Source organism: Sus scrofa, chromosome 3 (assembly GCF_000003025.6).
Source record: "Sus scrofa isolate TJ Tabasco breed Duroc chromosome 3, Sscrofa11.1, whole genome shotgun sequence".
Taxonomy (NCBI): domain Eukaryota; kingdom Metazoa; phylum Chordata; class Mammalia; order Artiodactyla; family Suidae; genus Sus; species Sus scrofa.
In genome coordinates, this window is record NC_010445.4 from 18586553 (window position 1) to 18601605 (window position 15053).

The 15053-nt window shown below is 51.8% G+C and overlaps 1 protein-coding gene across 8 annotated transcripts; it reads left to right on the forward strand.

The window, feature by feature from the left end:
• Nucleotides 6233-14721, forward strand: CD19 (CD19 molecule). 8 transcript variants are annotated; one of them, XM_013995589.2, is made up of 15 exons: nucleotides 6233-6501; nucleotides 6744-7031; nucleotides 7342-7545; nucleotides 7668-7958; nucleotides 9533-9643; nucleotides 9911-9959; nucleotides 10569-10657; nucleotides 11038-11151; nucleotides 11273-11377; nucleotides 11459-11527; nucleotides 11635-11694; nucleotides 11791-11847; nucleotides 12686-12778; nucleotides 12877-12978; nucleotides 14129-14721. In XM_013995589.2, exons 1-14 carry the CDS (start codon nucleotides 6402-6404, stop codon nucleotides 12966-12968), a joined length of 1722 nt encoding a protein of 573 aa, XP_013851043.1. In that variant the 5' UTR covers nucleotides 6233-6401; the 3' UTR covers nucleotides 12969-12978; nucleotides 14129-14721.

Consider the following 15053-nt stretch of genomic DNA (forward strand, 5'->3'; position numbering starts at 1 on the left):
GGTGTGACAGAATCTTAAAAACTAAACATGAGCTTACTTGAACACACCAAGTTTTGCTCCACCCCAGGCCTTGGCTCAGAAGTCACCTGCTCAACGAAGCCTTCCCTGCCCACCCTCTCTAAAGCAGCCACCTCTATCACCTGTCCACAATTTGATCACATTAAAGATTTCTCATCACCTGAAATTGCTTGATTGTTTGCTTACTTTTTAAAGCCACACCTGTGGCATATGGAAATTCCTTGGCTAGGGGTTGAACCGGAGCTGCAGCTGCCAGCCTACACCATAGCCATAGCGATGCTGGATCCAAGCCGGGTCTGCAACCTACCCTATAGCTCACGGCAATGCCAGATCCTTTAACCCAGTGAACAAGGCCAGGGATTGAACTCGAATCCTCATGGATACTAGTGGGGTTTGTAACCTACTGAGCCACAACGGGAACTCCCCTGAAATTGTTGGTTAACTTGTTTATTATCTGTCCCCCTTTAGCCTTGTGTGGCCCCAGGGTTTGAATGGAAGCTCCATGAGATTAGGAATCTTGGCTTTCTAGTCCCCTATTATTTCCCCAGCACCCCACAGAGTGCCCAGCAGATAAACAGTAGTAAACATTTGGTGAATGAATGAATGAACACTTTCCTTACTGATCTCTCTGGCCTCCCTCCAGCCCCCCTACTTCCCCACCACATGGCAGCCAGGGGGGATTTTATTTTATATATTTTTAAATTTTTTTTTTTGTCTATTTTTATTTTGTCTATTTAGGGCCGTACCTACGGCATATGCAGTTTCCCAGGCTAGGGGTCAAATTGGAGCTGTAGCCATCACAGTCACAGCAATGGGGGATCCAAGCCACATCTGTGACCTACACCACAGCAGGATCCTTAACCCACTGAGCAAGGCCAGGGATCAAACCTTCATCCTCATGGATACTAGTCAGATTAATTTCCGCTGAGCCATGACAGGAACTCCGGGGGGCGGGGGGGGGGGGAGATTTTAGAAAATGCAAATCTGCCCATGTCTATTGATGGCTTACAAATCCCCTAGAGCTTCTTGCCCTCAGAATAAAGTTCAGGCTCCTGTGTATATAGTAAGATTTATGGGGGAGGGGAGAAAATGATGTCTGTAAATCAGGCTCCAGTCAGCAATGAGGCTTGGTATCCTGAGGCCCTGGGAGTCACTGAAGGCTGTAGAGCAGGGGAAGCACAGGGAAACCCTCTGTGTGGAATGCAGATGGGAAGTAAAAGAGATAGAAGACAGAAAGTTGGAGTTCCCGTCGTGGCGCAGTGGAAACAAATCCAACTGAGAACCATGAGGTTCAGGGTTCTATCCCTGGCCTCGCTCAGTGCATTAAGGATCTGGCGTTGCTGTGATCTGTTGTGTAGTTTGCAGACCTGGCTTGGATCTGGCGTTGCTGTGGCTGTGGCATAGACCAGCGGCTACTACAGCTCACATTTGACCCCTAGCCTGGGAAGCTCAATATGCCTTGGGTGGGCCCTAAAAAGCAAAAAAAGAGAATCCACAAAAGAAGCTGTTAAAATGGTTCTGGTTGAGAAGGAAGGAGTCCAAAAAGAGGAGAAAATTGATTCTAGAAATATCGAGGATAGAAAATGGACTAACTTTGGTGACTAAGTGCATAGGGGAAAGAGAAAAGAAAGTTTTCTTTCATTCTTCTTAACTTCTTTCTTTTTTAAAAAATTGAGGTATAGTTGGAGTTCCTGCTGTTGCACAGTGGGTTAGGAATCCCACTGCAGCTGCTCGGGTCGCTATGGAGGTGTGGTTTGGATCCCTGGCCCAGGAGCTTCCATGCTTGGCTATAAAAAAATAAAATAAAACAGGAGTTCCCATTGTGGATCAGCAGGTTAAGAACCAAACATAGTATCCATCAGGATGCAGGTTTGATACCTGGCCTCGCTCAGTGGGTTAAAGGCCCGGCATTGCTGCAAGCTGTGGCAGAGGTTGCAGAGGCAGCTCGGATCTGGTGTTGCATGGCTGTGGTGTAGGCCGGCAGCTGCAGCTCGGATTTGACCCCTAGCCCGGAATTTCCACATGCTGTTGGTGCAGCCCTAGAAAGAATAGAAAACACATAAAATAAAATTGAAGTATTGTTGATTTACAATATTGTGTTCGTTTCAGGTGTACAGCAAAGTGATTCGGTTTTATTTTTATTTTTTCAGATTATTTCTCTTATAGGTTATGACAAGATATCGACTATAGTTCTACGTTATACAGTAAATCCTCGTTGCTTATCTATTTTATGTACAGTAGTTCATACCTGTTAATCCCATATGCCTAGTTTATCCCCCCCTTCCGCCTTTGGTAACCATAACTAACTTCCTTCCTTTATACAACAAATACTTATTGAGCACCTACTGAATGCCACTGAACACAGTAAGACCTCTGTTGTAGCAGAGTGAATATTCTAGGACAGGAGGCCAATGAAAAGACTGAAAAATAAACAAGCGGACTTTGGGATTGGGGTAAATGCTGGGAAGGAAATAAAACAGTCATGTGAAATTCAAAGTACTTGGCGGGGGGGTGGAGTTCCCGTCGTGGCTCAGTGGTTAATGAATCCGACCAGGAACCATGAGGTTGCCGGTTCGATTCCTGGCCTTGCTCTGTGGGTTAAGGATCCGGCGTTGCCCTGAGCTGTGGTGTAGGTTGCAGATGCGACTCGGATCCCTGCTGGCTGTGGCTCTGGCATAGGCCAGTGCCTACAGCTCCAATTCAACCCCTAGCCTGGGAACCTCCATATGCCGCGGGAGCAGCCCAAGAAATGGCAAAAAAAAAAAAAGACAAAAACAAACAAAAACAAAGTACTTGAGGGGGTTAAGAAAGGCCTCTCTGAGGAAGTGACATTTGAACTGACTCTTGAGTGATGGACAGAAGCCAGTGGAGCGAAGAGCCGAGGGGAGATCCAGGAAGAAGAGCAGCCAGTGCAAAGGCCCTGGGTCAGGGGCAGCGTGGCGGAGGGTGGGTGGGGGGGACATGTCATCAGGGGCAGCCTCCCTCAGGCCTTTGGAGGCCATGGTTTGGAGTGTTTTCTTTAGGCAGAGGAAAGTCAAGGGATGTTCTAAGCAGGAGCCGACGTGCTTTAGCAAGAAGATGCTGCCTGTGAGGCAGCTGGGAAGTTAGGGAAGGGATCAGAGAGATTCTGTTGAATGAAAGGCAGGTGGGTCTTGTCCCCTCAGCCATCCATGTCCCCACACCCTACTCTTTCCCCTCCCAGCCACCCCAACCTGACCGAAGGGAAATGGGGGCCCTGACAGCTGGAGGGTCCCCTGGGGTTTGCCTGAGGCAAACAGGAAGCCACAGCCCAGCAAGATGGGCCTGGGAACCGGCAACAGAGAAAGCATGTCTCCTGGGTCCCTGGCCCTTTTCCCTGGGTGACTGCAGCAGTGACAGACACAGAGAGTCACATGCACAGAGGAAGAGAGAGAGAGAGAGGTGTTGCAGAAGAATAGATTTAAGAGACAGACAACAAGAAGTGGCATGATGAACAGTACAAAAAAGTCCTGTTGGGGGACAGCCCGGAAGGCCCACCCTTTTGGAGGCATGAGAAGGGAACTGTCTTTGAAAAAGTAGGGAATAGGAGTTCCCGTCGTGGCTCAGTGGTTGATGAATCCGACTAGGAACCATGAGGTTGCGGGTTCGATCCCTGGCCTTACACAGTGGGTTAGGGATCCAGTGTTGCCGTGAGCTGTGATGTAGGTTGCAGATGCGGCTCGGATCCCACGTTGCTGTGGCTCTGGCATAGGCTGGCAGCTACAGCTCCGATTAGACCCCTAGCCTGGGAACCTCCATATGCCGCGGGAGTGGCCCAAGAAATGGCAAAAAGACAAAAAAAAAAAAAAAAAAAAAAAAAAAGGAAGAAAGAAAAAAAGAAAAGAAAGAAAAAGTAGGGAATGGAGTTCCCATTGTGGCACAACGGAGACAAATCCGACTAGTAGCCATAAGGATGCTGGTTGGATCCCTGGCCTCGCTCAGTAGTTTAAAGGATCCAGCATTGCCATGAGCTGTGGTATAGACACAGCTTGGATCCCAAGTTGCTGTGGCTGTGGCTGTGGCCTGCAGGTGCAGCTCCTATTCAACACCTAACCTGGAACTTCCATGTGCCACGGGTGCCACCCTAAAAAAACCCAAAAAAAAAAAAAAAAAAAGGAAGGAAGGGAGAAGGAAAGAAAGAAAAAGGAAGAAAGGAAGGAAGGAAGGACAAAAGAAAGAAAGAAAGAAAGAAAGAAAGAAAGAAAGAAAGAAAGAAAGAAAGAAAGAAAAGAAAGAAAGAAAGAAAGAAAGAAAGAAAGAAAGAAAGAAAGAAAGAAAAAGTAGGGGTTGAAGACAAACAGCCAAATTTTGCCATCAGGAAGTGTGTCAGGGTTCAGTTAATCAAGAAGGGAAAAAAACAAAAACAAAAACAAAAACAAAACAAAACCAAAAAACCCACTTTGTACCTAAAGATGGTGGCTTGAAACTTATTGAAAAAAATGATGAAGTTCTGGTTGCTGGATTTGGTCACAAAGTTCATGCTGTTGGTGACAGTCTTGGAGTCTGCTTTAAGGTTGTCACAGTAGCCGGTGTCTCTCTTTTGACCTTATACAAAAGCAAGAAGGAAAGACCGAGAACATAAGTTTTGATGGTAAAAGCACAATAGTAATTAATATTCATATGCCAAAAATTATTTTTAAAATAGGGAGTTCCCTGGTGGCTCAGTGGGTTGAAGATCTGGCATTGTCACTGCTGTGGCTCTGGTCACGGTTGTGGCGTGGGTTTGATTCCTGGCCTGGGAACTTCTGCCTGCACGGGCGTGGTGAGAAAAGAAGAGAAAAAAAGAACAAATAAAATAAGATAAAATAACACTGTAAAAAAAAGTCAGGACCCTGGGTTCTGGTGCTCAATTATACCATCAGCCTGATCTGTGATCTCAGGCAACACCCTGCCCTTCAGGGGAGGGGGAACCCCAATTTTCCCATTTCTAGATGGGTTCTTTCCATAACCGAAGCAGGGGCTTCGAACTCACCTTCTCATGGATACCAGTCAGGTTCTTAACCTGCTGAGCCACAACGGGAACTCTTCCATGAACAATATTTTGATAGTACTATCATTATCCCCAGTTTACAGAGAAAGAAACTCAGGCTTTTTTTTTTTTTTTTTTTTTTTGGTCTTTTTAGGGCCACACCTGTGGGGTTAAGTTCCCAGGCTAGGGGTCAAGTTGGAGCTGCAGTTACCAGTTTATGCTGCAGCCATAGCCACACCAGATCCGAGCTGCGTCTGTGACCTACACCACAGCTCAGGGCAACGTCGGATGCTTTAACCCCCTGAGGGAGGCTAGGGATTGAACCTGCATCCTCATGGATACTTGTTGGATTTGTTTCTGCTGAGCCATAATGGGAACTCCTGAGGCTTAGAGAGATGAAGACATTTAGCCAAGCGACGGAGGTGCAGGATTCCAATTCAGGTCTGCCAGATCTTGCTCTGTGTGTGTGTGTGTCTGTGTGTGTGTGTGATGAGCTGGTTCTATGGAGGCGGAAGAAGGCCCAGGAGATGTTGGTTGAATGAAGGGTGTGTGTGTGTGTGTGTGTGTGTGTGTCTGTGTGTGTGTGTCTGTGTGTCTGTGTGTCTGTGTGTGTGTCTGTGTGTGATGAGCTGGTTCTATGGAGGTGGAAGAAGGCCCAGGAGATGTTGGTTGAATGAAGGGTGTGTGTGTGTGTGTGTGTGTGTGTGTGTGTGTGTGTGTGTGTGTCTGTGTGTCTGTGTGTCTGTGTGTGTGTCTGTGTGTGATGAGCTGGTTCTATGGAGGTGGAAGAAGGCCCAGGAGATGTTGGTTGAATGAAGGGTGTATGTGTGTGTGTGTGTGTGATGAGCTGGTTCTATGGAGGTGGAAGAAGGCCCAGGAGATGTTGGTTGAATGAAGGGTGTGTGTGTGTGTGTGTAAGGGAAATGAATTCAGAGCCTGAGTCTGAAGGAGGGCGGAGCGGGGGAAGGAGGGACGCCTAGACTCCCTCACTCAACAATTATTTCTTGGGCACCTGCAAATGCCAAGTTCCGTTCCCATGCAGTGTGTGTACAGTCATGAACAAGACAAAGTCTTTGCCACAAAGGGCTTACGTTCTAGTCGGGGGACGGGGGAGGGAGGGACAGAAATTGATCAAGTAACTAGACACGCAAATATGAACATTTCACATGGTGCTGGGTGCTGGGATGAAAATAAAACCCGGTAGCAGGGAGGAGGCGAGTATTGTGGTTCTAGAGGGTTGCCTGGAGAAAGGGCTTGAGGCGTGACCACCCCTTCCTCTCTGGGGGGACTGCCCGCCCGCCCCCACAGACGCCCATGGTTCAGTGCCCACCAGGTCCCCGCCTGCCCCAGCATCCCCTGCGCGGCGGAGCTGGGTGCCACGGGGAGTCTGGCCACCATGCCACCTCCTCTCCTCCTCTTCTCCCTCCTCTTCTCCTTCTTCTTCCTTACCCCTGTGGAAGCCCGGCCCCAGGAACCATACCTAGTAGAGGCTCAAGGTATGTCCAGAGGGTAGTGATGGATGGAAGGGCGGGGGACCTGGGTTCCGGCTGGGCGCCCTCGGCCAAGTGGCTTACCCTCTCTGAGCCTCCATTTTCTCATTTGTAACATTCAGGGAGGGACTGGAAGGGCTCTGAGGATTCATCCACTCCCAGCTGGCAGGGTCGCTGGGTCTATAACCCAGGGAGCGGAGTGAAGGGGGCTGGGTCTCCCCCCACCTCATCCCTCTCTCTCTCCGCAGAGGGAGGCAATGCTGTACTACCGTGCCTCGAAGGTCCCTCAGAAGGCCCCCCTGAGCAGCTGGCCTGGTTTCGGGGGTCCCAGTCCACACCCTTCTTAGAGCTGAGCCTAGGGTTACCAGGCTTGGGCATCCATGTGGGGCCCCTGGGCACCCTGAAGGAGCCCCAGGGAACCCTGCTCTTTATCTTCAACGTCTCCGACCAGATGGGGGGCTTCTACCTGTGCCAGCAAGGCCCCCCTCTTGACCAGTCCTGGCAGCCTGGCTGGACGGTCAACGTGAAGGGCAGCGGTGAGGTCCGGGCTGGGGCAGGGAGGGCTGAATGAGAAGGGGGCACCCCATGTTGGATGGAGGGGGTCTAGCAGCTAAAGGGGATCCTGAGGGAGGGGCTGGAGGGTCGGAGGGACAAGCTGGGAGCCAATTTTAGGTGGCTTCTAAAAACCCCCGTGGCTTCCTGACGTCAGTGCTGGGCTGCTCCCTCTCACTCTTTCCTCTCTGCGTGGACGTTTCTCTGTCTCTCTCTCGGGGTTTTTTGTCTCTATTTGTCTCTGCCTTTCTGTCTCCTGGATGTCTCTGTATCTGGTTCTGGGTATCTTCCCAGGGGAACTGTTCCGGTGGAATGCTTCAGACCTAAATGACCCAAGCTGTGACTTGGGGGCCAGGTCCTCAGAGGGTCGCAGGTCCTCTTCCAGTCACCCCACAAGGTCCAAGCTGTATGTATGGGCCAAGAACCAAGCTAAGGTCTTACACACAGACCTCACATGCCCCCCACCGAACAGCACTGTGAACCAGAGCAACAGCCACGGTAAGGTGCTGGGACGGTGTCAGAAAGTGGGGGGATGGAGACTGGGAACTGGACGGTCCTCAGGGGAGGAGAGCCCCCCCTCCAGGATTACACTTTCCTAGCCTTGGCTCTCCCTGCCCCAGACCTCACGGTAGCCCCTGGCTCCACACTCTCCCTGTCCTGTGGGTCGTCCCGTGCCTCACTGGTCAGAGGCCCCATCTCCTGGATCCACGTGCGTCCCAAGAAGCATGTGAAATTGCTGAGCCTGAACCTGACGGAGGATGCCCAGCTCAGGGAGATGTGGGTCATGGGCAGCCTCAGGGGAAAGGCTGTTCTGTTGCTGCCCGAGGCCACAGCTCAAGATGCTGACACCTATCACTGTAACCATGGCAACGTGACCACCCAGATGCGGCTGAAGGTCACTGCTCGGTCAGGTAGCGTTTCTCCTAATTGTGGGGTATCTGAATGGGGCTACCGGGGAGGACTGGAGGCCAGGGCCCCCCTGACCTGAAGGCTGGTACCAGCCTCATCCCTAACTCTAGCCTCCACACTGAAGACTGACCCTAACTCCTTCCTCCCTTGCTTTCACGATGCTGCTTTTCTGGGTCCTCTTCTTCTATCACTTGTTGCGCTTTCCCATCAATTTAGGAGAGTCTTTTCTTCCTTACTCCTCACTGTTGGAGGCTTGAGCCCTCCTCTTATTCCTGTCTACACCCGCTTGTCCTTGTCTACACACTCTTCCTGTTTGACCTCGTTTACTCCCATGTTTCCTTAGGCCATCATGCCTTGGTGACTCAGTTCCAGGGGCTAGACACCCCACACCCGGGGCCACCGCCTGGAATTGCCACCCATAGACACCGCAGGCTCAACATATACAAGATCAAACTCAATATCTTCCCCAGAGTTGCTGTCGTGGCGCAGTGGAAATGAATCCGACTAGGAACCATGAGGTTGCAGATTCAATCCCTGGCCTCGCTCAGTGGGTTAAGGATCTGGCCTTGCCCCAAGCTGCAGTGTAGGTAGAAGGCGCAGCTCGGATCCCTCATTGCTGTGGCCGTGGCGCAGGCCAGCAGCTGTAGCTCTGATTCGACCGCTAGCCTGGGAAACTCCATATGCCATGGGTATGGCAAAAAAAAAAAAAAAAATCTTCCCCAAGCAATCACAGTCTTCTGAGTGATCCTGCGTAAGTGAAGGGCACTACCACCTGCTTATGTGTCCCAACCAAGAACCAGGGCATCCTTCCTTTTCCTCACCCATCCATCCAATTGGTCATAATGCTCTACCCATTGTGTGTGTCTCTTTTTTTTTTTTTTGTCCTTTTGCCTTTTCTAGGGCCGCTCCCACGGCATATGGAGGTTCCCAGGCTAGGGGTCTAATCAGAGCTGCAGCTGCCAGCTTACGCCAGAGCCACAGCAACACGGGATCCGAGCCTTGTCTGTGACCTTCAACACGGCTCACGGCAAGGCCGGATCCTTAACCCACTGAGGAAGGCCAGGGATCAAACCCGCAACCCCATGGTTCCTAGTTGGATTTGTCAACCACTGCGCCACAACAGGAACTCCCATTCTGTCTCTCTTAATTCAATCCTACCTTGCTACTGTAACCACAGTTCTCAAACTCAACCTGAACTTTCGCTTCAAACTTGACCTCTGCACATTGCTGCACCCCACCTCTAACCTTGGTAACTCTGCCCTTCGTGGGGACCGTGGCTGTCCTTGGCTGGAGCAGGAATCTGATCATCATGCTCCCTTTAATCCTAACATTGCGTCTGACCATAGTCATAGTTTGTTCATGGTCTGCTTAACAGATGCGGCTCCAAACCCTGGGTCCGGCTCTGGGGCACCGTCCCCATCCTCAGAGGGAGGGAAGGGAGCCTTCCTTGTAGCTTGAAATGTCGAGGGTCTGTGTCTTGCTCCCTGGGCCCCCCGACGTATGGCCCTTTGAGGTCCTAAAGCTGGGAAGCAAGACACCAGCCCAGAGGGTTCCTCTCATAGCTCGTTCCCTCCAGCAGTATGGCATTGGCTGCTGGAGACTGGTGGCTGGCAAGTCCCTGTTGTGACTTTAGTTTATCTGATCTTCTGCCTGGGTTCCCTGGTGGGCTTTCTTCATCTTCGAAGAGGTGAGTCACATCCCCCAGCCTGTCTTCCCAAACCCTACCCCTCCTTCCTCAGGAGAGCCCATACTGGCTCCCCTGACAAGCAACTTTCTTTCCTCCCCCACCTCCCCCACTGACCTGTCCCCCACCTTCTGTAACCCTCCCCCCACCCAAACTACCCAAGCCCTTTGGAATCTGAACTCCTATCTCCTCCAAGTGACGTCCTCAGTGTCCTCCAAATCTTCACTCTTGAGCCCCACCCCTCTGATCACTCCCCTTAACTCCCCCCAGCCCTGATCCTGAGGAGAAAAAGAAAGCGAATGACAGATCCCACTAGAAGGTAAGGATGCCAGCAACCTGCGGGCTCCCACTCCTGCACGTTCGCTTTATGCGAAGAGTGTCATTTCTCCATCTTTATGGTTGAACTACGGACCAACCTTCAAAGCCCAGCACCAAAGCTACCTCCTCTGTGAAGTCCTCTTTAGAGTACCACAGACGACCCCCCGCCCGCGCCCCCCTCCCCCCGCGGCCCCCATAGATGCTGTCCCAGAACAGAAGCACTCATGACAACGGAGCACATTTTAACCTCTGAGAGTCTAGCCTAAATCTTTTTTTTTTTTTTTTTTTTTTTTTTGTCTTTTTGCCTTTTCTAGGGCTGCTCCCGCAGCACATGGAGGTTCTCAAGCTAGGGGTCTAATTGGAGCTGTAGCCGCTGGCCTACGCCACAGCCACAGCAACGCCGGATCCGAGCTGCGTCTGCGACCTACACCATAGCTCACAGCAACGCCGGATCCTTCACCCACCCACTGAGCAAGGCCAGGGATCGAACCCGCAACCTCATGGTTCCTAGTCGGATTCGTTAACCACTACTCCCTACGGGAACTCCTAGCCTAAATCTTGAGTGTCTCCTCCAGGCCTGGCCTCAGTGCAACTCCCCTTCCTCCACCAGGTTCTTCAAAGTGACGCCCCCTCCGGGAAATGGGGCCCAGAACCAGTACGGGAACGTGCTCTCCCTCTCCACGCCCCACTCTGGCACGGGTAGGAAGCACCCCCAGGTCCCTGACCCAGAGCTAGCGCCCCACCCGTTTTCCTCATCCCTCCAGTCTCCCCGGCTCCAAGCTTTCCGGAGCTCGAAGCTCCGCCTTCCGAAAAGAGCCCGCCCCCTCATGCGAAGTCCTGCCCAGACTTGAGCCCCGCCCCCAGGACCAAGACCCGCCCCCAGGACGCGAGACCTGCAGTGCGGTTCTGAGAGCCCGACCTCGCTGGAGACTTCAGGCCACGCCCCTTAGTTTTAGATCCCGCCCCCTTGGCTCAAGGCTGGGTACCTAGGCCATGGAGTCCTCCAGCAGGGCCTGAAGCATCCTCTGCCCGCCCACCTGACCGCCCCCAACCCGGCCCACTCGATGTTCCTCTGCCAGGACGCGCCCTGCGGTGGGCTGCAGGCCTGGGAGCCGCCGTGCCCTCCTACGGAAACCCGCGCAGCGACGTCCAGGAGGCCAGAGCCGCGGGGTCCCGGAGCCCTCCAGGAACCGGTGATTGAGGGGGGTCATTACTCACATGGGGGTGCTGGAGCGGTCTGTGGCAGGAACAGTGGGCTGGGGCCTGGCGGAGGGGAGCCGTGACCCGGTTCCCACCTCCAACTCCAAACCCCAGGCCCAGAAGAAGAGGAAGGGGAGGCCTACGAGGAGCCGGACAGTGAGGAAGGCTCCGAGTTCTATGAGAACGACTCCAACCTCGGGCGGGATCAGCTCTCCCAGGGTAAGACGCCATGGCTCCCTCACCTTCTCCTTGGCGGTGGGCTTGTGGGCCCTCGCTGGATGCCCCCTCCTTCTCCACCAGATGGCAGCAACTACGAAAACCCTGAGGAGGGGGTCTTGGGTCCTGAGGATGAAGACTCCTTCTCCAACGGTAATTTGGGGGGGTCCTTGTGGGGCCTCAGAGACTTGGGAGGACCCTCAGGGCTCTGGATGCCCCGCAGGAGAGAAGTGGTCCCTGGAGTTTGCTCTTTTCTGCAGCAGCTGAGTCTTATGAGAATGAGGATGAAGAGTTGGTCCAGCCGGTTGCCAGGACGACAGGTGTGTGTGGGGAAGATCACAATCCTGTGGGAGGGGGTGTGTGGGAGGATGACTTGAAGGCCAGGAGGAATAGTGACTTCCCTCTTCCTTCTCCAGACTTCCTGAGCCCCCATGGGTCAGCCTGGGACCCCAGCAGGGAGGCAACCTCCCTCGGTGAGAAGTGCTTGGAACCTGCCTGTCTTGCCCAGATTGGGTTGATGTGGCCTCATCTCTGACTTCAGGCCCAACCTTGACCTTGGCTATGACCCCAAACCTGAGCCTAATCCTGACCTTAGGTTTGACTCCTAACTCTAACCTCAACGGTGACCCCAACACCCATTCTGATGCCCAGTATGGACTGCATCCCCTGTGATCAATATCAGCCCTGATCCCAGTTCAGTTCCAGCCTGAACTTTGACCTCCAGCTCAGCCCATTGCAATGCAGACCTCAGCTTTGACCCCAGCTCTCTCTACAACTGCCTCATGACTCTGACTTTGACTCCATTCAGTGCCATTCTTGATTCTTTCACTGACCCTGACCATAACCATAATCGAATCCACACTTTTTTTTTTTGCCTTTTAGGGCCACACCCACGGCAAATGGAGGTTCCCAGGCTAGGAGTCTAATCGGAGCTGCAGCTGCCGGCCTACACCACAGCCACAGCAACACAGGATCTGAGCCAAGTCTGCAAACTACACGACAGCCCACGGCAACGCCGGATCCTTAACCCGATGAGCAAGGCCAGGGATTCAACCTGCAAACTCATGATTCCTAGTCAGATTCGTTGCCACTGCGCCACGATGGGCATGCCTCAAATCCACACTTGATCAAACCCTCCAACTAACAAGGGCACAGAACCTGATGCTAATTCCGTCACTCTTTCTTAGTACCTGAAACCTCCCATCTTCCACTGCGCCCTAAGATTCGCTCCATATCTTAGGCTGCACTTCCCTTCCCCAAGCCCCCAGCATGGCTCCCGGGCCTCCAACTCTCCATCCCCTGCCCAAGCAGGGTCCCAGTCCTATGAAGATATGAGAGGGATCCTGTATGCAGCCCCCCAGCTCCGCTCCTTTCGAGGCCAGCCTGGTCCCAACCACGAGGAAGGTGGGTGCTGCTCCTGCGTTCTCCTGTTGTCTTCCGGGGCTTCCTCCCAGCCTACTTCCAGCTCCACCTGTATCTTACCCCTTCCTGGTCCTAACCAGATGCGGACTCTTATGAGAATATGGATAATCCTGATGGGCCAGAACCAGCATGGGGAGGAGGGGGCCACATGGGCGCCTGGAGCACTAGGTGATGTATTTCAGGTGAGCTGGGAACCCGCCCTCTACGGATGGGAAAGAAGGAGGGAGATGGGTAGGGATGGAAGTGGGGTGCTGGCTCCTGGACCCCTCCCCATCACCGTATCTTCTATATAGTCTGGGGCCCTGAGACCCACACCTGACTCTGGTACCCTAAGCAGACAGTGTCAGCCTGTGGAATGATGTTACTCAGGATATGCATATCTTTGTGTGTGTGTGTTTGTGTCTGTGTGTGTATACACACAGGTGAAACTTTGGCCCCCTTAGCACTCCCCAAATAAACTCAGCAAGCTCTTCCAATCTGGTGGCCTTGTGTGGGAGAGAAAGGGAAGGTGCCGTTGGGTGTGCTCCCATCCCCTCTTGAATCCAGTGGAGAATGGAGAGCGGCTTCTCGGGTACCACAGGGCCTTTTCCCTCCTATGGCTTGGCCTGCACTCCTCTCCCTCACTTGCCTGCCACTCCCACCATCTAGTCATTCAGCCGTTGTTCATTCAGCAGTTGTATGCTGGGCGCCAGGGAAGAGGAGCCGTCCTGTAGCTGGCAGTCATCACTGCCATTTATTGAGCATCTACTGTGTTGAAACCCATTTAATCATTCTAATAGCCTCACAAAGTTGTGGAGTGCTTATGTGCCAGGGTTGTGTCAAAGTATTGTACGGGGAGTTCCTGTCGTGGCTCAGCAGAAACAAATCTGACTAGTATCCATGAGGACGCAGGTTCGATCCCTGGCCTCACTCAGTGGGTTAAGGATCTGACATTGCCGTGAGCTGTGGTGTAGGTCACAGACGTGGCTCGGATCTGACGTGGCTGTGGCTGTGGCGTAGGCTGGTGGTTACAGCTCCAATTCCACCCTCCTAGCCTGGGATCCCCCATATGCCTCAGTCGAGGTCCTAAAAAGACCAAAAAAAGTGTTATATGTATATTTTGTGTATTACTTATATGTACACATATATGTGTGTGTCTATATATCTGTATTTATTTATATTGGCTCATTTTTATCTTCACAAACAACCCTATTTCATAGATGAGGAGACTGAGGCAGAGACACTAAATTACACATCCCAGGCTAGCCTAGTTAATAAATGTTGGGGTGAGGAATTAAACTCTGCCAGTCTAATTCCAGAGCCTATATCATTCTTGACATTCTCCCTTCCTAGGTGAAGTTCTGTCGATGGAAACCACATGTCAAACCGGCCAAGTAACAAGTCTGAAAGTACACAACGAGCACTTCACAGAGCTGGAAGTGGATCCAGAAATCTGGCTGCAGGTCTAGCCACTGTGCCTACCACCTAATAAACAGTCCTAAGCTACAAAGCATGAACACAGACTTCAGAGCTAGAAGTCGCCAGGCCCTGAAACCATCACTGTGTAGCAAGTGCCATCACACCCAAATTCCTGTCTCAGGCAAAGGTGGGATCGGTCACTCATAGTCCTGGCATCTCCTCCCTGTCTCTCCAGCGCCAGAGCTCTTCTGAAACCTAGGACTGACATCTAAAACCCAGTCCCTCTCCTGCCCCAGAAGTTTCGATGCTCTCTGTAAGACTACCTAGACTTTTTCAGCATCTACATTTTTTTTCTAGAATTCCTTTTCTTGATGCTCCTATTCTTTCTTCATAATGTCCTGTGTTTGTTCTTGAGACTCTATTCTTTTTTTTTAATCTCTGAAACTTTATAGCTTACTTTAGCTGTATTAATGCTATTATGATATGCCAGGCATTGCTCTAATAAATACTTTACAAGTAACATCTCATTTTCTCTTTATGATAATCCTATGAGGAAAGGTATGCTAAAATTATTATCACCTTATGGCTGAGAAGACATAGACACAGAGAAATTAAATACTTCAATGGCTAATTGACTTTAGGCACCTTCCTTAAGATCAGTGATGCTCAGGGAGTTCCCTTTGTGGCTCAGCAGTTAACAAACTTGACTAGGATCCATGAGGATGCAGGTACAATCCCTGGCCTCGCTCAGTGGGTGAAGGATCTGGTATTGCCGTGAGCTGTGGTGTAAGTTGCAGACGTGGCTCAGATCCCGCATTCCTGTGGCTGTGGTGTAGGCTGGCGGCTGTGGCACTACTTC

Coding starts and splice junctions, on each gene's coding strand:
- CD19 (XM_021085877.1), top strand. CDS start 6,402: ATGCCACCTCCTCTCCTCCTCTTCTCCCTCCTCTTCTCCTTCTTCTTC. Junction 10,658..11,037: donor CACGCCCCACTCTGGCACGG/GTAGGAAGCACC, acceptor TTCCTCTGCCAG/GACGCGCCCTGCGGTGGGCT. Junction 12,779..12,876: donor TGGTCCCAACCACGAGGAAG/GTGGGTGCTGCT, acceptor GGTCCTAACCAG/ATGCGGACTCTTATGAGAAT.